Raw genomic sequence first — 27410 nt, 5'->3', positions numbered from 1 at the left:
CCGGTTTAGCCCTGGTTAGTACTTGGATGGAAGAACACCAATTAATACTAGATGCTGTAGGCTACATTTCAGAGGAAGGAACTGTCAAAACCACTTCTGAGTATTCCTTGCCTAAGACAACCTTTGAAATTAATGGGGTCACCATAAGTCAACAAGCGACTTGAAGGCATAAGGCATCTATAGTCAATAAGTAAATATCAGCTTTTTTAAAAAATAAATGATTGAATGACTGAGGGGGCAAGAATGAATGAGAGTGGATGAATGATGAATGGCAAGATAACAGTGATTAGCCAGGATAAGGGTGAACACATCCTATTTGTACAAATATAAACAGAGGACATAAAAGGCAGAATATAAAATTTATGTTCATTAGTTTGATCAATGAAATATGATAAAAGAACTGAATAATGTCTCACAGCTTGGGAAAGTTACTTTTTTGGACCCAGTTCCCAGAATCATCTAGTTGCTGCGGAATTCTGAGAGTTGTGGTTAAAAGAAGTAACTTCCCCAAGCTCTGCAATCCCAAGAAGAGAACCTATGTAGGGAACAACTATGTAGGGAATATAGAGAATAAGTGACTGTCTCTGTCCTACATTATTTATTTATCTGGATCAAATACACCCCTTAGACATAGCATGGCCATCTTTAGTAAATGGAGCACAGCTGGCCTCAGCACCTGACATCTCTAGGCAGCTTTCTGAACATAAGTAAGCTAGCAAGGACTACCTGGTGATGTCTAGAGTTCCAAACATTATATAATATAATAATAAATAATTTATTTATAGCCTGCCCATTCACAAGGAATCTGGGCGGGTTACAGCAATAAAAATACATACAGAATAAAATAAAATTCAAAATTAGTCCCTTTCCAACCCTGCTCCCAATACAAATATTACAATTTAAATAATCAGCATTTTAAAAACAAAAAATACAATAGTATTAAATTTAAGAGAAGAATTGGTGGACAGAGTGACGTAAGTCACAGTAAACGGGGAGAGGAACTAGGTAGGGAAGGCCTGCCAGAAGAGATCCATTTTAAGAACCTTCCTAAAGGCTGTAAGAGTGGAAATGTGGCTGACCCCCTTGGAAGGTCATTCCATAGCTTTGGAGCAGCAGTGGAGAAGGCCCTCTGGGTTAGTCTAGATTTTTTCAGCTGAAGTAGATTCTTCCCCAAAGACCTTAGTGTGTGGGACAGACAGTATGGAAGAAGGCGTTTCCTTAAGTATTCTGGACCCAAGCCATGTAGGGCATTAAAAGTAATCACCAACACCTTGTACCTTGCCCGGAAACTAATTGGCAGCCAGTGAAGGGATTTCAAAACCAGTGTTAAGTGATCATTACAAGAAGTGCCTGTAATCAACCTGGCTGCCATATTTTGTACAAGTTGAGGTTTCCAAACTAGGCATGAGGGTAGCCCCATGTAGAGCGCATTACAGAAGTCCAATTGAGAGGTTACTAGTGCATGTACTACTGTTTCAAGGTCTCCCGGTTCCAGGAAGGGGCACAGCTGGTGTATCAGCTGAAGCTGATAACAGGTGCTCTTGACTGTTGCATCCACCTGAGCTGTCAGGTGAAGTGACGAGTCAAGAAGCACCCCCAAGCTGTGGATAGAGTCTTTCAGGGGACGTGTGACCCCATCCAGAACTGGCTGACATAACTACATACCTGGGCTCAGTCATTACCAGGCAACCAGGTCATATAGGTGCCATTCTAATGTCCCACAATGACCTGGAGTGCTGCCATGTTGGGCATATTGTAGTAAATTAGTGATAGGTAGAATCATTTCCTAGGCATGCTTGGAATGCAGCTGCTGCTGTATATCACTGCCTCCAGATGAGCTTGTCAGGGTCTGTTAATAGAGGAAGGGGTCCACTTGAAAATACGTTTATCAGTGTCTCATCCAATCTGGAGCTGGCACTGAGGAATGGGATAAATTCCAAACATTGATGTTTTAAATTACCTCTCAACTTGTATCTGTACAAGTAAAGCTATTCCATTTAGTGACATAAAATAATATTTGAATGTAAGGAAGCTGTTTACTGAGAACCAAGGAAAGCAGCAGTTCATATTAGAAAGCCAGATAAAAGCCTTTATCTCCCCCCTCCCCCCATGTAGCAATGGAATCTCTACTGAGTTGTGGTATTTAAAAGATATTTTAAGAAAGCAAAGTTCACAAAGGCAGCTAGTGCTAAACGTCTCTTTAAAAATTATATAATCAGATCATATGAAGATTGATTCAAGTATTGAGGTCACTGCTTGGTTGGGTTTATGTTATGTTGAGTCATGTCCTTTTGTGTAGGTGGTGTTGGTTGCTCTTGTTTTCCAATTGTAATGTTAACTTGTTATACTAGTTTGCTATAGCTAGTACCTTATTCTATTTTAGGAACACACCATGATTACCTGGCCACATTCTTGCTATGAATATTTGCGTTGGCTTATTAATTTGCATTGACTTCATATTAAAGGAAATCAACACATCAAGGGTATCTAGGGCACTGTGGGTACTACTAACATACTTCTGTGCATATATTAAAAAGTGGTCATACTGGAGTTACTCCTTAAGTTAGGAAATTTCTTTCAGGTTGTGTACAAGATACAATGCAATGTGAGTTATTAATTATCTCCCTGTTTCTTTCAGTTGGCTCTAAGGATGCTGTGGAAGTCCTGAACTGGTGTCTGGACACAGTGAGAGACTGATAGGCTGTACAGACTGCCCCTTTCTTCACCAGATCAGGGTCGCACGCTGTGGCCCTGATCTGGTCTTTCCATGGTGCAAAAAGGACCTGTAAAAAGTGGCTCCTTTCTATGCCGTGGATTTTCTGAACTCCTTTGGTACTGCGTCATCTGGATGCTGCACCATAGGAGTGCCATGATGCTACCTGCCATGTGGTGAGCTGCATGGCATTACGACAGCATGGGGCAGAATTGGGGTGTGTGTCGTGTGGATGCCATGCCCCCACTCCACCTCCATGCTGGCCTTTGATGCCAGTCTATACAGCCCCTGAGTGTAGACAAATAAACTGAAGCTTAAGACAGGCAAGAGGGAGGCCTTACTAGGAAGCAAACAAGCCAGTCCTGCTTTTGGTGGGGTTTTACTGTCTCATAAAGGTTAGGTACACAGTTTGAAAGCTGACTTGGGTTTAATGCACTGTTAGATGGTCAATTAGTGATGACAGCCAAGTGTCAAAAACAGGTTAAATAAAACAAACAATAATATAAATGCATGAAACATATAAGTAAAAATAGCAACAAACTGGAACTGGAAGATTTTTTTTTCAATTTTAATTAAAAATATTACTGTTCTGCTCCTTGCAATAGATAACTTTAACAGTTTCTATAGATGTTTTCAATCCTAGAATCACAATGTTGGAGGAGACTACAAGGGCCATCCAGTCCAACTCCTTGCCATGCAGGAATATACAATCAAAGCACTCCTGCCAGATGGTGCAAAGACAGTTCCCATATATTAAGTTAATAAATCTTACAAAGCAAGGAGTTTTCCATTCAGCTGTTGGGAGCCCTGAAGAAGCAACAGCAGAGACACCCCTCTGGACAGTGTATAAAACTATGCCATTCCTCTGGTCTGTACCGAGCTCCCTGGAGCAAGTCCCCAGAGGGCTTTATGTAGGTAAACATCCCCTTTGATCTATCACATCTGCATTTCCTTGGACGTATGTCTCCAATGACTCTCAGCTGCACTTATTTAATAAATTCTAATGAGTAATTAACAGTAGTTATTCTAATAAATAACTTCTTATGTTTACAGCATGAAAAGGGAACTTGTAGCATCTTTGATGCTAACTGTGCAAAAGAAGTTATAGCATATATTTTCGTAGACTTGGTCTACATCCTCAGATATTAGATTAGGCTGAATCTTGGGAAATAATTGGTCCTGGTACCTCCTTCAAAGTTTTACTAGCCTTAAACTAAAAATAAACATAAATAAAATCCAAGTATGGTTAGCTAAAGCCAATGTTACTAGGCATCTGGGATAAAATAGCCAAAGCAACAGGCATGATGGAACAAGTGAGACATGTCACCTAGACTTCCTTATATAATAATCTTCCAACATAATACCACTCCAGCATGCGATGAACGTTTTTTTAAGGTGGGGCACTTCCAAAAATTACTTCCAAAGTAAAATAGGACACAGAAGAACATAGACTGAAAGTCTGTTGATTGTAAATAGGAACAGTTTGACCATATGCTTCTATTGCAGGTTTATAACATGGAGAATGGATATGCCTTTAGAAGGCTGTAGAGAGATCAGAAGCTGCACTTTCCACAGTGTGTTTTCAAGAGTGCGTCAACAAGAGTGATGTGGTAAAACATGACTCATAGGGTTGATGTGCCAGGACTTTTTGATTAGCAGGAATGATGTTATCATCTGCTACCTCTGTTAGGCTTTCCTCTCCTTCTGAATTTAGCTATTTGATGTAGATGAGGGATTGGGATGGATTTTCCCTGTAATAATTTCTTCTCATGAAATATCTGTGTTATACTGCAAAATATTTGGAAGTGGCTTTGTCGTGAAAGTGGAAGTAAAAACTGCTATTGTTGGTTTGTTGATATGGTACAACATGGCTACCTAAAAATGTGGGGTTTTCTTTATGGCACAAATATGTAGAATATCTCCATGAGCTCCTAAGCACCAACATTTAACACTTTAGCATTGGCCACCACTCATATACCTTTCAGATTATGCCTATTCTGTTTCATCTATTCCTCACTCTGCATGCCCTTAGAACCAACTGACGCTTCACACTTCTCTAGCAGCTGGACAGCTCTGTGATTCTTAGCTGGGGAGTGTTCAAATGTTGTTGGATTTCAGTTTCCAGAAGCTCCAGACAATATAGCCAATAGTGATAGACTCTGGGAGATGAGGATCAACAACTCCAAGCCTCTTTGGTTGAGAACTACTGATCTAGTAGTTTCAAAATTTGATAACATTGAGCCATGGCAGATAAAGTGATGTCAAACGTAATTAATTCCACAGTGTAGATGTAATTCCAGTCAGGGTCTATGTGGTCCTGCCTGCCCTGCTGCCCATTACCTGACATGGAAGCAAGAAAAAGGGTTAAATGAGGAACACAATGGCATGAAGTCCTGCATACTGCCAATGGAAAAAGAGGAAGGGAACAGAGATAGCCATGCTATTAGAAAAAGTGTTTAATGAGTCATTAATAAAACTTAAAAAAACGAATTGAATTGCATATATAGGGTAAAACATGAAATAGTATACTTATATTAAATTGCTGTTTAAATTTAAGTGAAATGCTTCCACTAAAAGTCTCACCAGAATGAAGCTAAAAATGCCATCCCTAATTTGAGAGAGAGAGAGAGAGAGAGAGAGAGTCCCTGTTTAGAGCTTGGGAGAGAAAGGTACTGTTGAATGGATTTCTGAAAATTCAATTTTTCATCCACCCACTAGAAATCTTCTCTTACTTTCCTTTCCTCATTCCATTAGTATCTCTTCTCCTTCCAGGATTAAGAACTTCAGAATTCAGTTTCCTGAGACAGGTGAGGAGCCACTACATTGTGTTCAATGTAGAACACAGAAAGGATGCAAAAAGGATCCCCGCTTACAAACTGCCTTCATTATTTGTTGGTTTAAAATCTGTTAAAGCTGGATTTAACTAAGCTATCATGCAATAATTATTACATCAAATGAATGGTTTGGACACTGGGGATTTTGCAGTTTTTCAAAATCCAGAGAAAACTAGAGTTTGGCCAGGAACCAGCTGGGAAATATAAAATGTTGGTTTGTTCAACAATCTCCATTTAATTAATAAATAATTTAATTTCTACAATTAAGCTAAGTAATAAATTCCACGTCACAAAAATGTAATTTTTTAAAAAATGTAATTATATTGTTTTCATTAGAAAATTCCTAACTAAATCCATACCTTTGGATGCACCTAAACTGTAGAAATAATGCAGTTTGTCTCCACTTTAACTGCTATGGCTTCATCCTACAGAATCTGTGGATTTGTTGTTCTGTGAGGCACCAGCACTCTTTGGCAGAGAAGGCAAAAGACCTTGTAAAACCACAAAACTCAGGATTCCATAGAATGGAGCTACAGCACTTAAAGTGGTACCAAACTGCATTATTTCTGCAATGCAGATGCACCTTTAATTGGCTGTAGCTAGTTGGTTACTATCTTTAGTAGGAATTACACGGAGCCCAGCTATTGTTCTGAATGCTCTCTGGAACAAAGGCATTATGGGAGAGTGACCTAGGAAAGTCACCTTAGCTGTAGCACAGGTAATTTCCCTTGTCCCTCTTCCCATAATTGCTCAGCTCCAGAAGCATTCAAAACAATAGGGAGTGTCTGAATTCCACTACCACCCTGTCTTTTTTCGTAGCAGAATGAAAACACAACCACTAGAGGAGCCACTGCAGCTGACTAGACTAGAATATCACACACCAATATCACGCTATATTGTTACAGTGCTATTATTCTACTTTTAACTAAAATGGCAGCCTCCTGTGGGGTCCTGGGATTTGAAGTTTAGGGAGGGGCATTTAGAATTCTCTGCCGAAGAACTCTTAGGCCTCTACAAACCCTAGAATGTCACAGGAGGCAGCCTTAGTAGAAAAAGTAGAATAATAGTGGGATAAAGTGGGGTAAAGGGAGCCCTGGTAAACTGCTCAGAGACTACTTAATCAGTACGAAGTGGTATAGAAATGTAGCTGCTATTGCTATTGCTATAACAGAGTCGTGTGATACTGACCTCATTCTTCCCTGTCCCCTACTGGCTGAAAACCTTCTGGTGCTTGAAACAAGGACATGATGGTGCCCTCTCATTCTTTATTCTGAAGCTGACCAGATTGGCAATCAAATCTTACTTCAGTGCAAGTGACAAACCAGTCTCTTCCACAGCACCATGGGCCAACAGGTTCATTGACTAGGTTAAGGGTACAGCCAGCCAGGATCCATAAGTCTGGCCATAGAGATTACATGACACACATAGTTCTACCTTCTGGCATTTTGCCAATAGTCTGTCCCTTCCCAACCCAATATTTCCCCCTTGAATCAGTTGCCGCACTCTCCCTAACGGTAGGAATGGCCCTCTGCATTCCTGGCAGAGATTAATCTTGAAAATGCACCCATTGTGATCTCTGGGTGATAAAACTAGTGATTTCTGTCAGCTAAAAAGTCAAAACGAAGCAGTGCAAAGAAACAAAATGAATGCAATGGATTGCTGATATTCCCACAACCAAGAGTGGCAAACTAGACAGCAAGGAGTAGGTCAGAAACAGGAGCAACAACAGGGATGGACAACTGTTTCCAAATGACATGAGACACCTGTCTCAATAGGGATGGAAAGATTAATTGGTTTAATCAGTAACCAGTGGGTAAGGAAGCACTTATTTACATGCTGAAACTATTTACATTCTGGTGAGGAATGCAAGTGTGGGAATCTTGTAGCCCTCTAAATGTTGTTGGACTGCAACTACTCAAAGCCCTTGGCAGCAAAACCTATGAAGATGATTCCTGGGATCTGCATTCCAGTAACACCTGCTCATTTTGGCTGTAATGAAAAAGAGGGAAGAGTCTATTGTCCAGTGACAGAGCATATGCCTTCTCTGAGACCCAAGTCATAATACTTTCATCTTAGAAAGGATCCCAGATAAGAGGATGAGCAGTCTGCCCAACACCTTGGAGAATGGCTTCTAGCTAAGCAGCGACAGTAGTGAGCTAGGTCCATGGTTCTCAGCCTTTGACCCTCCAGATGTTTTAGATTTCAATTCCCAAACTTTTCAGCCAGCATGGCCAATGGCAAGAGATTTTGGGAGTTGGAGTTAAAAAACAACAACACACAAAGGGCCAAAGACTGATAACCAATGTGTTAGGTTGCTGGTCCAAGGATCAGATTTCAAATACATTAGGAAGGAAAATATTAAAAATTACACTTATTCTAACAATGAGTGGCAGCTCTTATTTATTCAACTGTCAGTGGTTTCAGATTTCATTCAACTTCACCAAAAGACATAAAAATAATTGAGTTTTGATATGGAAAGTCAGTTAATAAGCTGAAAAGAAACAGTTATTTGCTCAAACTTCCTTAATCCATTGGAAACCTAAGTACACTGTCATACTACACAGTTATAGTACGGTGATTCCACTTTAACTGCTGTGGCAATATTCTGTGTTAGGATTGGCAGGTTAGGGAAGAGCCTTTAGAACTCTCTGCCAGAGTTCCTCTAGTACCCCAGCAAGCTATGAACCCCAGGATTCTATAGGGTACAGCCATAGCAGTTAAAGTGGAATCAGAGTGCTATAATTGTATAGTGTGAATGGTCCCTAAGACCGCTATACATTTTGAGCCCCTATTGCATTTCAGCAGCCTTGGTCCCTGGACAGGAGATACTTGTCCCTCAGAATACTATTTTGAAAGAAGGTCTGTTTTTGTTTTTTTGTTTTTTAGTATACACCTGCAATAAACTTCCCAGTGCCAGTACACCTTTCCAAGTGCTGTTTTATGCAGCCACCTAGTGGTGGTTTTTCAATGCTGCTCTGAGCTGGCCTGCAGATGTGAAGGGGAAAGAATGAACTGCGAGGTAGAACTGGTGTTGGTAATGAATTCACACATGAAAATATAAGTGAATTGGATGATGTGAAGAAAAAAAAAGGCAAATTCCCACTGGTAATGAGAACAGGGGATTGCCATGGCTCCATCCTAAAGAATCCTGGGATTTGTAGTACAGTAAGGCACCAACACTCTTTGGCAGAGAAGGCCAAAGACCTTGTAAAACTACCAATCCCAGGATTTCATAAGCACTTAAAGTGGTGTGGAGCTGCATTATTTCTGCTGTATAGAGGCACTCTGAAGCGGGAAATGGCTTCTGTTCTTTTCTACTTTCTTCACTCACCCTAATCCTGGTTGGCTGGCTGACTGGTTAGTTGGCTAGCTGAAGCAGAAGTAGGAGGATGAGGAACAAGAATGATTTATCTTCTCCAATTATATTGGAGCACTTATCATAAAATATGTGACTGGAAACTACCAATGGTTATTATATCCATTGTTTCTAGTCAGAACTATACCTGGGTCTACTATCCTCCTTCTGCCCAAACCTATAGTTTGGGCAGTACATTCTACACCATACATCATTCATGTTAAATAAAGGCTATACATGTAGGCAATTAAGTTTTCCTGGTTTCATATCCATTGTGTAGCCATTATGCAACATACCAAACTCCAGATAACGATAGATTCATTGTTGACTTTAAGTGAAGCTCCTGAAAGTGAAGTTAAGCACACTGCTCCTGCCCCCCAAGAAAATAAGGAAAACTTTCCTAACATTCTGTTGACAATCCAAAGAATTTACCCTTGCATAGGAAATGGTGGTGGTGGAAGGGAAGAAAGCCTGTTATCAGTAATACAATGACACCCAAATATACTACTCCATGTCTTGGGCATCAGCAACAATGGCAGATGGCATTTCTCCCCTCAATCAGTGTCTCGAAGCAGTAATGGACTGGATGAGGCAAAACAAACTCAAGCTGAATCCAGACAAAATGGAGATACTTACAGTAGGGGCCCTTAAACCAGGTATCGGGTTGCAACCTCCAGTCCTAGAGGGGCTCACACGCTTCTCAAAGAACTGCATTTGCAGTCTGGGGGTGCTTCTGGATCCATCGCTTCAAATGTCAAATCAAGTGAATGCAATGGTCAAGAGCACCTGTTATCAGCGGCTGATACGCCAGCCGCGCCCTTTCCTGAAACTGGGGGACCTTGAAATTGTAGTACACTCACTGGTAAGCTCAAGACTTGATTTATGCAATGTGCTCTACATGGGGCTACCCTTATGTCTAGTCCAAAAACTGCAATTCGTACAGAATTGATTACGGGAACATCTAGGAGTGATCACATAACACCAATACTAAAGTTTCTCCACTGGCTACCTATTAGTTTTCAGGTACAGTACAAGGCGTTGGTTATCACTTTAAAACCCTACATGGCTTGGGCCCAACTTATTTAAGGGATCACCTACTTCTATACAATCTGCCCCATGCTCTCAGGTCCTCTGGGAGGAATTTATTGCAGCCTATAAATACCAGATTGATTGCGACCTCCCAGAGGGCCTTTTGGGCAACTGCTCCCAGGCTGTGGCATGCCCTGCCAGACGAGAGCCATCAAATTACCAATCTAGATAGCTTTAAGAAAGCTGTTAAAACAAATCTCTTCCGGCAGGCCTTCCCTGAATAAACTACTCGGCCATGTAGCGACCCCCCATATATATGTGATAACTTTGACCACCGTTATTGTTTTAATTGTTTTATGTAATTTTAATCTTAAAATGTTTAATTCTTTTTTAAAGGGAGATATTTTGTATACATTGTTGTACTCTTTTAACACTGTAAGCCACTTTGATTGTTTTAACAAAAAGCAGAGTAGAAATAAAAGTTTTATTGTTTTATTGTTTTATTATTATATTATTATTATAATTATTATTATTTAAATACAGCAATTCAAACCAAAGAGTAATGCTGAACACTATGCAGCTGAATTTATGCAATCTCTAATTGTTCTATTTTACTGACTTATGACTCGGTCTGCCTAATTCACATTTTAAGAGTTAAGAAAAGAGAAACTTACAATTGTTCATTCTTTTGGTATTTACTGTTGTCTCTTCCTCACAATCTTTGAATGAAAGAAAAGGGTATTAGTGTGTGAAGTGCATTTGTTGTTGTTGTTGTTGCTGCTGCTGCTGCTGCTGCTGGTGTGTGCCTTCAAGTCATTTCTGACCTATGGCAACCCTAAGGCAGGTCATGAGGTTTTCATGGCAAATTTCTTCAGAGGGGTTTGCCATTTCTGTCCTCTGAGATTGAGAGAGGTTGACTTACCCAATGTGACCCAGTGGATTTCCATGATTGATCTGGGATTTGAACCCTGGTCTCCAGAGTTGTAGTCCAATGCTCAAACCACTACACCACACCACCTCTTACATTACATCTCTGTATTACAGAGATTGCAGTGCTCACTCATACAGCAGTAATACAAAGGAAATTATTTCCAAGTAAACTTACATAGGATATAGAATTGCACTCTCTATAAGTTGCTTTTTTCTGACTGAACTCTTTGCTATTATAATGTTACTGTGAAATAAAAAGTGACTCCTTGTTTCAAGTCAAATATAATCTTTACTTTTCTCCCCTGATCTCTCTCAGAATATTGTATTCCAAGCCTTCAGAAGAAGAGAAAGTCTCTCAAATGATAAACTGGACTTGAAGGATGAAGTGTAAGTTCTTTGAGAATGGTTAATATAGTAAGAAAGGGAAGATATGAACAGGAATCAGCCTGTGTATGGATATTGATTATACACTTTACTATAATCACTCAGTATATTACTATAATAAAAATACATAAATGGACAAATGTATTAATTTGCCACATTAATTTGCCTTTCATTTCATAAATATGGATAACATTACTTATCTCCACCACAGAAAATCAATTAAAAGCACTGTTAAAATTCAGTTTCTATAAATTACATTTACATTTTAAAAAACATTAGCTTTGATTAAAATATTTTCTGGTTTTAATGGAAAACTAAACAACTTGAGTCAGTCACCTTTAATGTAATTAATTTTTTTTCAGAGAATCAAGCCAACTCAATGATCCTGCAGTAATTTCAAAGGATAACCCTCAGGAGAAACTATATAATGGTGACAGTGAAGACACATTTAGAAGGGAATTGCCATATTGCACAGGAGAAATTGACTTCATGACTTCTGGGAAGAAACGGGGAAAGGTAGCCCAAAACACTTAACATCATGGACAACAAGGATTGTGCTGGAATCCCATCACCATGCCTCAGTCTAAAAATTGTGGGTGGCATTCTGTTAGGGACTTACGGAGGCAAAATTTAACATGCCTGCTTAACTTACTTGTTTCATGATTGCAGAGGCTGGCATTTCCTACTGGTCATGCAACAGCCAAGCTTAGACCCACAATTTAAGTTGCGGTACCGTGCCTCAATACAGTCATTTACTGGCCAGTGGAGAATAATAGTGGTCAGATATTCAGCTATCTTCCTATAGCAGGACACAAAGTGAATGTCATTATCCTCTGGGATCTTTGGAGGACCTTTGGGAAGTCCCAGAGGATGCAGGTTGCTATACATCTAGCTACAGAAACATAGCTGGATCATCCAGAGATGGACAGGTTGCTTACCTGTAACGGTGTTTCTTCGAGTGGTCATCTGCGAATACATACAAATGGGTTGTACTGCGCCTGCGCAGTGCCTTCGGAAACTTCTGGAATCACTAGGCAAAGTACACTTTGCAACATGTTGAAACTTTTTGGCGGTAACCCCGCCCATCCCCTATAAAGCCTCCGTTCCCGCTCTTTTCCCCAGTTCCGCAATTTTCCGCCGTGTAGGCGACAAAAAATGAGCCAATCAGAGCAGGACACTGAGGGGAGGATGGGCGGGATTTGTATGTATTCGCAGATGACCACTCGAAGAAACACCGTTACAGGTAAGCAACATGTCCTTCTTCTTCGTGGTCTCTGCGAATCATACAAATGGGTTGAGACTGGCAAGCTAAGGTCAGCGGAGGCGGGAGTGTCATGATACCTCAGTGAACCAATAAGTTAATGGTCAATAAAGAATAACTGAACACAAGCACAAGAGTTGATGGTTTGTTTATATACTTGCAAAGAAATCCCACCTTATGAAACAAGCCCTAACGAGGGCATCCAACACCAAGCATTGAGTCCTTCGAGAATGCCTAGGTTTGTGCTGTCTGCATGGAACACAGTAGACAGCTAAACAAATCAATGTAGTCCTGATACCAACACAGCCCTCCCGAAAGCTGCATCCCTTTTTGCCCTAGTGTCCAACCTGTAGTGTTTAATAAAAGTCAAAGGTTGTGACCATACAGCAGCCCTACAAATGTCGTCCAAAGGAATACCAGACAGGAAGGCAGAAGAGGCCGCTACTGCCCTTGTGGCATGGGAGCGAATCCTGGTCGGCAAAGGCTTGCCCAAAAGCTCATAAGATAGGGCAATAGTACTAGAAACCCACTTAGAGAGTCTCTGAGCCGACACGGGCAGTCCTCTCTTCGGTCCCGAGTAGCACTGGAACAGTCTCTCAGAGCGGCTCGAGTCCCTAGTTCTGTCCAGGTAAAAGGCTAGGGCCCTACGGACGTCCAGGGAGTGCAGGGCCCTCTCGGTATCGGTAGTCGGGCTCGGTGCCAGGGTAGGTAGAACAATATCCTGGCACATATGAAAGGTGGAAACAACCTTGGGTAAGAAGGTAATATCTGTCCTGAGAACTACCTTGTCCAAGTGAAATCTAAGGAAGGGCTGGTCTCGGCGTAAGGCACAAAGCTCGCCTGCACGGCGGGCAGAAGTGATAGCCACCAGAAATACCGTTTTCCAGGTTAAAAGTCTAATGTCAGTGGTGGCTAGAGGCTCAAATGGTTTAGACTGTAAGGCCCCCAACACCGTCTCGAGGCTCCAAGCCGGAGTCGGCAAAGATACCTGAGGGTGTAAGTTATTGCATCCCCTCAGGAATCCCTTGACCAGGGGGTCCTTGAAAAAAGAGGGCTTGCCGTCAAACTGGAAGGAAGAGCAGATAGCGGACAGGTAGCACTTAACAGATGTGATACAGAGGCCCGCATCAATCAGGGACATCAGGAATTCCAGGACCACCGGTGTCGTCACCTGGGCTAGGGAGAGGTGTCTGTCAGACAGGAATCGAAGAAATCTGTTCCACTTAAGTCTATAGGACTTTTGGGTGGCCGGTTTTCGGGCAGCCAAGATGACATTCCGTACCGAGGCCGGTAGCTGGGCTAGGGATGGATTCTCCATGCCACCAGGGGAAGGGTCTCGATGTCCGGATGTCGAACCCATCCTCGTTGAACCGTGAGGAGATCTGGCCTGGGCTCGAGCCGGAGAAAGTTGGCTCGAGAGAGGTGAAGAAGGCAAGGAAACCAGGGCTGTCCCGGCCACCAAGGCGTGATCAGGATCGCGTCGGCTGCATCTGAGACCATCTTGGAGACCGTCCTGGTGATCAACGGGAAGGGGGGAAAGGCGTAGAGTGCTATCCCCGACCATCGGAACCCGAACGCGTCCCCGAGGGAGTCGGCGTCCGGCGTCCGGGAGCAGAACTGGGGACAATGGGAGTTGTACACGGTTGCAAACAGGTCTATCTGTGGGGTTCCCCATCGGGCAAAGAGGTCGTGTACAGTCTCTGGGTGGAGTCTCCACTCGTGGCATGATGAGGGGGACCTGCTTAGTAGGTCTGTATGAGAGTTTTGGGTGCCCGGTAAGTGTACTGCTTGAAGCAAAATGTGTCGGGCGATGCACCAGTCCCAAAGTCGGAGCGTGATGTCCAGGAGGGTGCGCGACCTGGTGCCTCCTTGTTTGTTCAGGTAGTACATCACCGTGGTGTTGTCTGTCCTGAGCTGGATGACCTTTCCCGACAGTGAGGACTCGAAAGCTTTTAAGGCCTTTTCCACCGCCAACAGTTCTAGCGTGTTGATGTGGAGTGACCTCTCGTCTAGGGACCAGATGCCCTTGGCCCACAGGTCTAGGGCGTGGGCTCCCCATCCTTCTTCTGATGCATCCGTGGTCAACACCAACTCTGGCTGGGGCGGCGAAAAAGGCATACCGACGCAGACGTTCTGGCAGTCGAGCCACCAACGGAGGGAGCGTATGACTGGTCTTGGTACGGTGAGTCTGCGGGAAGGGGGGTCTCTTTCCAGGTTGAAGACCGACAGGAACCATGACTGCAGCGGTCGAGAACGAAGTCTTGCCCCCGGAGTGACGAACGTTGTCGATGCCATGTGGCCCAAAGCCACCTGGACGTCCCTGGCCATAACCTGCCTTCGGGTGGTGCACCTGCTGACAGCTCGGACCAAGGCCTGGAAACGGTCTGGAGGCAGGTATGCAGTACAACTGTCTGAGTCGAGGATGGACCCGATGAACCTTATCTGCCTGGTGGGGAGCAGTTGGGATTTTTCGAGATTGACCACCAGTCCCAGGTCCTGTAAGAGCTCGAGTGCCTCTGAGGTCCGAATCTTGCCTCCTGTAATTCTTTTTGTATTTGGGCCCCGATTGACGGCCCGAGGAGGAGGAAGACTGGGACGGAAAGCGCTGTCTGGCCTGATCCTGGCGCTGGAAAGGCCGATCCTGTTGGTAGGGTCTCTGGCCCTGGCCATACCATTGGCGTACCACAGTGAAGCGCTTGCGAGAAGATGACTGTGGGGAAGAAGACATACTGTGCTTCTTAGCCGCGGTTCTCATCCTATACTTGAAATTGAGCTTCTCGTCGGTCTCACGATGGAAGAGGCCGTCCTCGTCGAAGGGCATGTCCTCGATGGTAGAGCGAGCGTTTTGGTTTAGGTCCGAAGACCTTAGCCAGGCGTGTCTGCGGAGTGCTATGGCAGCCGCCATAGACTTAGCGGAACAGTCAGTGGCATGTCTGGCTGAGGTGATGAGCCACCCTCCAATCGAGTGGGCCTCGTCACGGACCTCCGAGAGGATAGCCTGGGACTCTTCAGGTAAGTCCGGTATGAGAGGGGAGACTTTTTCCATGAGCCACTGGATGTACGCGCCCATGCATGCGTTGTAATTTGCCACCCTCATGCCTAACGCCGAAGAGAAGTAAGCCTTTTTAGCCAAGGCGTCGATCTTCTTGGCCTCCTTGTCCGAGGGCATTAGGGAAGCCTTCAGGGTGGACGCACGTTGCGAGCCCTCTACAATGGCTGAATTTTGTTTGGGGTGGCCAAACAGCCAAGATGGATTCGTCGGTGAGATCCTATAGAGGGACTCGACCTTTCTGTTATTTGACGCCGTAGATGCAGGGGCCTCCCAAGAGCGCCTGGCCAACTTCTCTAAGGAGGGAAGAAGAGGTATTGCTGGCGGGGTAGGCAGTCTACCATGGACTCGTCTCTCGATCGGGTCCGACGCTTCCTCCTCGGTCTGAGAGATTTTAATGTCCAGAGCATTGCTCATTTTAATGACGTGCTCCGCAAAGGTTCGGACATCGTCGGACGGGGAAACTGCACCCGGCTGAGCAAAATCCTGGTTGACCGACTGATAGTCATCGTCCCGGGAAGAGAGTGAGTCACGTCTTGGACGATAACGGACCTGGGAAGATGCCTCCTCATCCGACTCGAGGTTCACGACGTCCGGATCGGTAGTGGTTTCCACGCGACGGGGTGAAAACGCCGATACCCTGGAGGGTCTAGAAGAGGCTCTTGGTCTGGGCCTCCGATCTCGGTGCTCGAGGAAGGACTCGACATCATCCTGAGGGACTAGTTTATAGTACCTGCCCGTTTCAGAGTCATAGTAATACTCAGGCTCAGGGTCTCTGGATGGGGACGGTGAAACAACCCGACGTGTGCGGGTAGGCATCGGAGTCGGAGAGCGACGGTCATCTCTGGAGCCAGCAGGAGAAGCAGGTTCCGAGAGGAGTTGGACAGTCTCCTCACAAGTGTGACGGAAGGTGGGTAGAGGTCGGGACCCCAAGGCTAGATCGAGGGGACGATCTGCACGGCTGGTATCTGTGTCACGTGTCTTGGAGGTCAAGGTCTTTGCCCTCTTGGCCGCCAGGCGCGGATCTGATGGTTGGGAGTCGGTATCCGACGGTCTACGGTCAGCATCCGAGCGCCTGCGTATGGTGTCGGAGCGGACTTCGGAGCGAACTTGAGGAGTGCCTTCCCGGTCACGTTCCAATGAATGGTGTCGTTTTGGAGCTTGATGGTCGTCATCCAAGGAAGAAGAACGGGGCCTCTTAGATGAAACAGAGGCCGCCGTTTGAGTTGGAGACTTGGTCGCTCCCGGAGACGTCAAGGTCTTGGTAGACGAAGGCCTCGAAGTGGAACCCGACTTCGGGGTGGTAGAAGTGGGTGCCTTCGGGACAGAGGATCTCGAGGCAGAACCCTTATGGGAGCTCGAGTCCTTGTCGACGGTCCGGCTCTCCTTGGGGACCTTCTTATGTTTTTTGTCCTTCTTAGGGGGTTTGGAGACCTCTTCGGACGGGCCCTGGGACTCAGATGGAACATCGACGGCGAGGGCCAGCGGATCAACCGGTGGCGGTTGAGTTGGAGTCTCAGCAAGGGTCGGCAGGGGAGTCGCGGTCGAAGACGAAGCTCCCACAGAAGACATTGCCCCGAAGTGAAGACTTTGGTATAAATCGCAGCCTTCAATCTGGTCTCCCGATTTTTCCTCGCTTGAGGGGTTAGAGACATGCACAAGGCGCAAGAGGCTGGGACGTGAGTCTCCCCTAAACACAGAAGACAGGATGAATGGGGATCCTGGCCGGGAATCTTACCCCCACACACGGAGCACTTCTTAAAAGGAACCGATGGCATGATCCGAAGAGCGAAGTCAGACGGTCCGGTTGGCAACGAGCGAGGAAAACAAGCCGAGGGAGAGACAAGCGCGAGGTCAAAACAGTCCGGGGTCTTAATAGCCAAAAGCAGTTCAAGGGCAGGGCAGAGAAGAGTCAAAAACGGTCCGAGGTCAAATTTCCAGTGATTCCTTATCTGAGATAGAGAGCGAAGTTCCTAGTGGCAGCTAACGCGGCGGAAAAAAGGAACTGGGGAAAAGAGCGGGAACGGAGGCTTTATAGGGGATGGGCGGGGTTACCGCCAAAAAGTTTCAACATGTTGCAAAGTGTACTTTGCCTAGTGATTCCAGAAGTTTCCGAAGGCACTGCGCAGGCGCAGTACAACCCATTTGTATGATTCGCAGAGACCACGAAGAAGAAATTAAAATATTAGCTCTTGGCATGCATGAAGTCCCACGTATTTAGTCCTATGGTTTCTTATAGTTTTCATATATCTTATCTGCATACCCATTTCTTGATTACAGTTTATTAAGGTCTCATGTGATGTTCATCCTGAAGTCATATTTGATGTCATGAGTAAGAAATGGAACCTTCCTGCTCCCAACCTGGTTGTCTCTTTAGTCGGAGAAGAAGAAAACTTCCTGATGAAACCTTGGTTACGTGACACCTTAAGAAAAGGACTGGTCAAAGCTGCTCAAAGCACTGGTTGGTTCCATTCCTAGAAGGAAAATCTCAATTTTAATGCACCTGTTTAGTAAGCTTTTAGCTGGTTGGGAAAGGATCAGACTTTCCAAAGGGTGGGATTTTGGGATACAGGAATATATGTTTGAATGTTGTAAGCCATCCGAGTTGTGTTACACAGAGGGGTGGGATAAAAATAAATTTTATTATTATTATTCCCACACTAATTTTTTTGGTAATATTTCGTATTTAGTATCTATTCCCCCTCCCCTGCAAAGGTCCAGTTCATGCAATATGAGACATTTTCTGAAAACAGAGCCTTATGCCTGAGGCAAATTGGCTGATCATATCAGAAATTGGGTTATACAAGCAAAATAAATAAATCATTGGGGCGGGATACAGACGGGCAGGGGAAGACGTCTTGGAGGTGTATTCTGCTGAATACGGAGCCTCCAGACCGCCCGCCCTGGGGGCGTGGCTCAGGAGATGGGGCTTCCACATGGGGGGCAGTGAAGACGCCTCACCTGGGGCCGTTTCTGACCCGCAGTTTCCAAACCGCCGCCTCGGAGGACGCTGCAAAGAGAGAGGCAGCTTCTTCACGGGCGGCCAAAAACGGGGCTTTTTTTTTCCTTTGCCGGCTGGCGGGTGCGCAGCTGCGCAGCTGCAGCGCTAAGCAGCGGCGGCAGAAAGCCTATGGGCACATTTAAAGTGCCCAAGCCCCTTTAAAACTTTTTCCCCCGCTCTGCCCAAGAACAATGGTGGTCTCCTGCCAGCTGGTGATCAGCTGGTGTTGGCATCCTTGTCCGCTTGCACTTTGCCAGTGTCACCAGCATCATGGATGCCTCCTCTCCTTTGGTCCCTGCGCTCCTGCTGAATCTGCAATGCACAGCCACAGCTGTCGCCGCTGCCACCGCTGTCCCCCTGCCATCCCCCATCACCTCCCTTGTACATATGTAAATATTTACAGTTTTAGGGGGTTTTATTGTTAGGTGAAAATGGCACAGGAATGTGTGTAGGGGCTCACTTTAAAGTCCAAACTTTCCAAGCAGCGCATGCGTACATGTTGCTCTAGGGTTAGGGTTAGGGTTAGGGTTAGGGTTAGGGTTACGAGTCTTAAAATGCGCTGCAGCTGTGCTGCAGCTTCCACACCTGCATGGCAGCTGACGCTGCAATTAAAGCCTGACTGCAAACTGCGCATGTTCCAGGACCCCGACTCATTATGCGACGCAGCTGACTCGGAGCTTTTAAATGGGCAACTTAAATTAGCGGCGTAGCAATTCTGGCGTACCGGTGCAGCAGCTTACAGACGGAGCTGCGCAGCTGCGCATCAAACGGAAAAGAAGCGGAGAAAAGCAGCACCTTTTTAATGCCGCTTCTTCCCGCTTGGGGCGTGCGGGGGGCGTGTTCATGGCGGCATTCAGGTAAGGCCCGTCTGAAGGCTCTACCTTCATGACGTCATGAATACACCCCTTTTTGCCCGTCTGTATCCCGCCATAGTGTTTGAACTGGGGGGAAAATAAGAGCAATGCTATCTATCTAACAGTCCTGTTCCTTGAAAGAATCTGAGTTAGAGAGGGGGAAAACATTGGGGATTGAGAACATGTGGCCTTCCGGATGTTGCTGGACTGCAAATCCCATCATCCCTAACAATTTGCTAGCTAGGTATAACAGCATTTTGAGGGTCACATGATCCACAAATCTGGGGCAGGGCATAGAAGTAATTAATTCAAACATGTATTCTAATCCTATGAATGTTTACCCAGAGGTAGGGGCTGTGCAGACCAGCATCAAAGGCTGGCACGGGGGTGAAAGTGGACGTGGCATCAGCATGACACATGCCCCGACTCTGCCCCCATGCTGGTGTGATGCCATGCATCTGACTACACAGCAGGTGGCATCACAATGCTCCTCTGTTGCTGCGTCCAGATGATGAAGTGCCAAAGGAGCATCAAAAAGCTGTGGTGTTGGTGGCTATTGCACTACGGAAAGGGCACCATAGCCGTCAGTGATCTGGCTTTTTGGCACTCCTTTGGTACCGCAACATTTGGATGCAGTGCTAGAGGAGTGTCATGATGCTGCCTGCCATGTGGATGCCACACCCTCACTCCACCCCCATGCTGGCCTTTGATGCCAGTGTGTACGGCACTATATTTGCCACAGCCCCAATCCAGTGCTGAAAGGGGCAACTGCAGGCTACCCCTTAGGAGCAGTCTGTTCTGCCCTATCAACCCTAATGAATTAAATTGAGTTAATTTCCAAGTAGCTATACATAATTGGCTATGTATTCATCTCACAGAACTACTGTGAAATCATGAGAACTACGGGAACAAAATAATATTGTTATAACTTGGTATTATGATGTCAACAAATATGGCAAAACTGTAATTCGGGCAGAGGCCAACAACAAGAACAACCAGATTTTATTGATAGCTTAGTTTGTTCAAACTCCCCACCGGAATTACTGACTTATGATCTTAGTTCAAACTGGCATTATCGGTGCCATCATCCAGCTCTTCTCAACAGCTCCCAGTTGATTAAGATCAAATTAAAAGACATGTAACAATATGCTGACATCACAGGTCTGCAGCCAAAACCTGAACATTGCAAACTAGTGAATAAAAGAAAACCAGCTGCGTTCTAAATTTATACTGGATAGAAATCTAGCCATAACCTGTCTATATTTCTATAGACTATAAACACATTATGTTTTTCTATGACCTAAAAACATATTTAATGTTATCTAACGTTTTACAGTTATACAAATTACTTTCAGGTGCATGGATCTTCACCAGTGCCCTGCGTGTTGGAATGTCAAAAAATATAGGGCAAGCAGTTCGAGATCACATGTTGGCAAGTACTTCTTCCACAGTAAAAGTGGTTGCAATAGGGATAACATCACTGGGAAAAATTAAGCACAGAGAGCTTCTGGATAATATTAAGGTACATATATCTCTGTATATATCCGCATTGACTGAAATAAAGAAATATGGGGAGAGAATACATAACTATAGCCTTTGGATCCCATTGGCATGGTAGTGATGGGATAGTAAGGTAGATGTTATAAAATCACAAATCAGTTCTTGGACTTTATTAAATAGAAATTATATCAGAACCTGAACTATATGCCCATTTGTGGTGAGAGCTACTGAGCTACTGAAAATCAAATTCAAATAGTTTGCAGTTTTCATTTGGAAGATGGTTCCTTTTTTAAAACATATTTGTTTGTGTATATTATTTTATTGGCAATTTAAATTCAACCATAGCCTCTCAGACTGCTATGATGCCACCAAGACTATTGGGGAGACACTCTGTCCCAAATTAATTTTAAGTGCTTGGATCTGAGATAACCATCTCTTGTTTTTAGTTTTTAATCCAAGGGTTTAAGTAGGCTGAGGTGAGTGACTAAAGGAGAGGCCTCAATTCACTCATGTTTTCTCTTGACTAACTGCCTGGGAGAAGAGTAAATATGAGGTAAATTGGTCATGACTGGGGCCTTTGCATGTATTATTTTGTGCAGCCCTCTTCCACTTCAAGAAGACCCAGTCCTATTATTTCCACTGTTCGAGATCTAAAGTTCCAAATTATCTGGAAACACAGAATTACTCCCAAATGGTAATATAGAATGAAGGCAATATTCTCTGCCTGGGTGAACAAGGATTATTGATTCCAAATGTTAACAAAATAAACAATCATTTTAAACAACAGTTTTCATTTAGTATATACACATTATAACTTTTACACATTACTGTATACACATTATAGCTTTACTGCTGCTTTGTCATTTTGGATGTCTTTTCACTGACTGTTCTTTTAAAAGTAACTTATTGTTGTTGCTTAAACTGTTGTGACTAGCCCTGAAAAATTGTTAAATGGGATCTCTTAAAATAAATAATATAAATCATGGTCTGCTTTCTGGATAAAAAGGCAGCAGGGATACAGTTCAATCTTATCTACATTTAATTAAAAGAAAACCTGAATGTACTCAATTTGAACCCAGGGTTCCTTGGTCCAAAGCCTGATATTGTTGACACAAACTAGTAGATATTCTCTAGGTTTTCAGATTTACTCCCATGTAAGTGTGCATAGGAAAGGTAATTTCTCCTTTTCCCCCTAGAATGACAATCTTATAAGCTACAAATCAGACCACAGTGCCAAAGGCCCTCCCTATTCACTTGACAACCATCACTCCTATTTTATTTTGGTGGATGAAAGAGATCTAAATGAGCCAGATAGCACTACAAGGCTACGTGTCACTTTGGAGAAACATATTTCACAACAACGCACTGGCTATGGAGGTAGGAAGTGGGGGACTTCATTGTTTGTCTTCTTAGAATTGATCCATTGCAAATAGTGGGACTACATGTGTGTGTGTGTGTGTGTGTACGCACACACACACACACACACACACACACACACACACCATGCATCTAAAATGAATTGTTGATTGTGTACACAAAGAGAGGGAGTATGTGTGCATGCCCTGGACAGAAGTAGGCTGTTTAAATCCCAGTGACTTCAAAGGAATTCAATCTAACGTGTGCAGGATTGCAGTTAAAACTTTGATTTTGGGTGCAACAGATTATTGAGCTATAAACAGCTTCTTTTCTGTTTTCTCAAATCACTGTTCAGAGACATTAGGAGAAGCTTTTGAGCCAGATCAGGCTCACACCCCTATGGGCTGAATACTGCCAATGGATAGGGGGTTCTTCATTTCTGGCTTTGGCATTTTAAGCATCATGGTCGCAAGCAATGCTGGCAGTGCAAAGTATTTATTTTATTTTATCCTGTCTTTCTCCTGCCATGACCATGTTACAGGTAGGATGAAGGCAGAATGACACTGGGTATGACACCAGAGAGGCAGAATAACAGGGAACTCAACAGTGGTTCAATGATATTTCTGATAAGCTAGAACAGTTTTGCACTGAGTACTTCAGTGCTGATCCAATGACATTCAGGCTAAGATATCAAGTTACATAAATATCTCACTAACAAGTCTGCTGGGTTTGTTTTGTTTTGGCATGGTGAGACAGTGATGGTGGTAGGTGAAATCATGCTCTTTTGCTGGAAACAAGTGAAAACCTGAGACACTAGAGTCTTTTGTGTCTGAATTTTATTAACTTCAATGTTCAATTATCTATTAATCAGGAACTGGTAGCATTGAAATCCCTGTGCTCTGCTTACTTGTGAACGGAAGACCTCATATACTTGAGGTAAGACACTAATAGTCCTGTTTCAATAAGAGAGATTACAGAACTCTTTAAGCAAATATCCTGGAGCTTCACTGAGAAGCATGCTGAGCACAAAACCCATGCAACAATAACTACTCCAAATTGATGAGTTCATTAGATGTTGTCTAGTAGTGGAGCACCTTAATTAGGAGCAGAGGCAGCTGGTGCCTTCATTATCACTGGAATGGTGAATTCACATTGGTTTTTAGCCAAAATGTTACAGGAGGTATCCAAGGCACTCAATCTACTTGGTGGATTCAACTCAACACCTTAGGCAGTTCTGTTAACATTTAAAGATTACTGACATGGAAGCGAGCAGCCACCAGTATGTGTGTGTGTGTGTGTGTGTGTGTGTGTGCTTTCAAGTCACCTGTTGACTTATGGTCACCCCATGAATTCCATGGGCTTTTCTTAGGCAAGAATAACCAGAAGTGGTTTTGTCAGTTCCTTCCTCTGAAATACAGGGTAATTCAAAAACAATGGTGCAAAAGTAAAGCTGTTCTTATTCAGTTTTGTATCATTCCTTTTGGATCACCCTGTATAGACTACAGCACCTGGTATTTCTCAGTGATCTCCCATACCAGTACTAACCAGGGTTGACCCTATTCAGCTTCCAAGATCAGATGGGATCTGGTGCTTTTAAGGCATTTCCATTAATTAGGAAAATCTAAAAGATAAGCAACTTTTCAGGCTTTCTAGAAATCTTCAGGCTGAAAGGTGAACAAAATAAAGTGAAAAGAATTGAACATCATGATGTAATCTTGCTGAATTTTCTGCTTCATCATCATCATGCCTCGTGCGCACGCACACACGCACACACGCACACACACACTCTCCCACCTCATTTTGTTTACCTGCATGGTCTTAACTGTTGTAATAGAATTCACTTGTTTTCTGGTTTCCATGAAGAACAGAAAGAGTCTCTTCAGAAATAACTTGCACTTTTTATTTTAATGTGAAACATGATTAGATATAGAATATCTAACTATGTACCATCAACTGTATGACCTACAACAAAGGGTTCTCATTCTCATGCTGCCTGTTCAAACCTAGCTCTTCATTCACCATAGTATTGTTGTATGCAGATTGCCATGTACAGGAAATGTTAGTCAGATTTAGGGCCAAATGACATACACTGGTTTGCAGCGAATATGTACATACATGCACACACACGTGGCACACCTGAGCGGGGTACCAATGGATTTCCCCCCTCCCCCTCTTCTTTTGAATCCCTAAACAGGGAAGAGATTTTAGATTTCTGAATAAAAGTAAGGGGAAACTTTTAACTCACCCTTCCCTGGGCTCTTGACAGGCAAGGTTAGGCTCATGAACATTTAAGTGAAGCAAAAATGATTAAGTGAAGCTGAACACTATGGCCAGAGTCCTGCTGGTGTCTTATGCAGCTGTACATTGTACATGTGAAATGAGGTTTTGTTTTGTTTTTTGTTTTGTTTTGTTTTTTACAATAGGCAACAGTTGTATCCAGCTGAGAGCTGTTGCTGCCAACTGAATTATTAGGCATACCAGTGCTGTAACAGTTTAATTTTTCCACATTGAAATGTTCCCAAGTTCCAACTAACTCAATGGAAACATTTCCAATAATTTGTTTGTTTGTTTTTTAAAAAGTTACATGGGATAAAGCAACAGTGGTAATGTATAATGGTCCACAATGGTGTTGAGGAGGTGTAAGAGGAAATGAGAGGAGGAGGCACACTCTGAGATGCCTATTTCTTAACTAAGGGAAGAAAAACAAGCCATTTCCCAAGCCTCACATAGTAGCTTGGTTTAGTAAACCCCACAAAGCCAGAAAGTGGTTTGACATGAGGCTCTGGAAATCTATGTGCAGCTGCAGCCTCCTGCACTGCTCTTCCACTTGTGCAGGGAGGTCTTCCTGCATGAGCATAGTCATGTGAAAAGTTTCATGCTATGGCCTATTGCACAAGCAGTTTTCTTGCTGGAGGATCCTGGCCCTGTGTTCCACCCTGGGTATAACGCATATATGTCTACCTGAGTGAGGTGCAATTTTTCAGGGGGGTAACAAAGGTTGCTTTGAAGGTTAATTGATGTTTCATGATGGAAGAGGTCATTAAATTCAGTTTTGCCAGTTTAAGACTTGTAATCTTGGTGTTAATTGTTTAGTATTCAATATATCAAGAAAGTACAAAGACAGGATCAACAGAAAGTGAGTTTGTGAAATTGAGCAGGATAATTGAACTCCTATGTGGTATGTTATTTCTGAGAAACTGAGTAACAGTGTTGTTTCATTTTATTTGAACTTACCTTGTTTTATACTTTTGAACAGCGAATTTGCAGAGGAATGGAAAATTCTGCCCCCTGGCTCATTTTAGCTGGCTCAGGTGGCATAGCTGACATCATAGCTGCACTAATGAATGAGCCACATTTAATTGTGCCACATGTGGTAGAAAAACAATTAAAGGAGAAATTCCCCACAGAAGATTTCTTGTGGAAGGACATTCTTCAGTGGACTGAAGTGGTAAGGCTATTCCTTGGTAATCATGAAATGCTTTCACAGACTATGGAAGAGATCCTATATCAAATAGGTAGAGTGTATCACTCAGCTGGCTCAATTCCTTGTCACCTCTCCCTAGTGGATGTCAAAACCTCAGGAGGGACCCTGGCAATTTACATAATGAAGAGGCAGTTGGTCTTATCTGGGGGATGTGAAGGGGAGGGAATGAAGATGTGCTTATAGATGGAGTACACCCTCTTTTTCTTTCCCCTAGGAGCCCAGAGCAGTTGCATTTTCATCAATTAAATTGCCTCTTTCCTCCCTCTACCAATAAGAAGCAGTTCCTCCCAGAACTTGATAAATGGAAAGGGGAAAGTTCTGGACAGAGTCCAAAAGCTTAGGGCAGTGAAGGCGAACATATGGCACATGTGCCAGAGGAGGCACTCAGAGCCCTCTCTGTGGGCACATGTGCCGTCACCCCAGCACAAAGTTTGCCAGAGTTTGTTACTAGAAAGCCAGAGGGACAAGGCACTTTGCAATAAGTAAGTGGGTTTTGGGTTGCAGTTTGGGCACTCAGCCTCTAAAAGGTTCACGATCACTGGCTTAGGGAATACCACACTGCACCCCTTCCAGAAAGAGACATATGCACATTTAAGCCACAGTTATGCATGTATATATCACTAATAGCATGCTATTCTAGGAATGGCATGAGGGCAGACATCTATCTCCTTCTATCATCTGTCTAGACCTCTCTCTAGATCTCTAAACTCTTGTCATGGTTTTAGTGTGTATTTATTACTAAAATGTAGAAATAGTTTACCAGGACTCCACCCCAAGGCAGCTGACATCACAACCACAAGATGTTCATAAAATGGCAGTATAAAACTAGAACACTAGATTTATAATATATTATATTAGCATGAAGCCAAATGCTATTCAAATGCTTAAACTCATTGGCCAATGTAACTACACTTGTGTAGGAGGAGGTGAAGATATAGCAGCAGAGGTATTGTGGCCGAGAGTGTTGCACCAATGCAGTGGATGGCAGGAAAGTTAGTCTTCATCAAAAGATATAGCCATTCTGCGATCTCCCAAGCAGCTGGAGAAGTGGCAGGGCAGTTTTATGTCTGGATGGAATAGGATTTTGCTGCATTTTCTCTGCTGAGGCTATGAAAGAATGACTAATGGATTCTTATGCTGGCATAAATCACCAACACATTTACAGACTTAAAATGCTGCAGCATATGACAGATTAGAAGCCAGAGGGCAGTTTAAAAATTTTATTTTATTTTTTAAATGTTTTTCAGGATTCATTCATTATTCATGTGTCTCTCCTTAGAGAGAAAAATCCCATAAGTATGGTGATACTACCAGAACGGCCCTCCCTCTCATCATTAACAATCTAATATATCTTGATGGTGGATCCATGAGCAGTGCCTCTGAGGCCTGGCAAGTTTATTATTGATTAGCTGGTATTTCAAATAATCTACTCTCAAACAATGTAAGACTTGCAGTGGGCATCTGTGGTCCTCCAGATGTTGTTGGACTCCAGTATCCCATAAGAGTTTAAAGGCTATCCAATACAGAGTTTGTTACAGTAGCTGAGTCTGGAAATAACTGGGATATATATGATGAATGTTGTGCTCAATTACATATCTACTGATTACTTCCAGACTAGACTATTTAACAGGCTCAAGATTTTGCAATTGTCTCAGCTCTA

General features: G+C 43.6%; 1 protein-coding gene across 1 annotated transcript in view; it reads left to right on the top strand.

Annotated features, from left to right (window-relative positions):
* The first annotated feature begins 9674 nt into the window (after nt 1-9674).
* TRPM5 (transient receptor potential cation channel subfamily M member 5) overlaps nt 9675-27410 on the top strand; it is a 66075-nt gene continuing 48339 nt past the window's right edge. The window contains exons 1-8 of the mRNA XM_089523096.1: nt 9675-9764; nt 11178-11248; nt 11608-11761; nt 17836-18016; nt 20766-20932; nt 22107-22287; nt 23138-23202; nt 25523-25714. Coding sequence (XP_089379222.1) covers nt 9675-9764; nt 11178-11248; nt 11608-11761; nt 17836-18016; nt 20766-20932; nt 22107-22287; nt 23138-23202; nt 25523-25714 — 1101 coding nt within the window. The remainder of the gene's footprint in view (nt 9765-11177; nt 11249-11607; nt 11762-17835; nt 18017-20765; nt 20933-22106; nt 22288-23137; nt 23203-25522; nt 25715-27410) is intronic.

The sequence above is a fragment of the Sceloporus occidentalis genome, unplaced genomic scaffold (assembly GCF_023333645.1).
Source record: "Sceloporus occidentalis isolate IW3139 unplaced genomic scaffold, rSceOcc1.0.p SCAF_4, whole genome shotgun sequence".
Taxonomy (NCBI): Eukaryota; Metazoa; Chordata; class Lepidosauria; order Squamata; family Phrynosomatidae; genus Sceloporus; species Sceloporus occidentalis.
The sequence above is the reverse complement of the archived record's forward strand: the minus strand, read 5'-3'. Positions and strand labels throughout refer to the sequence as shown.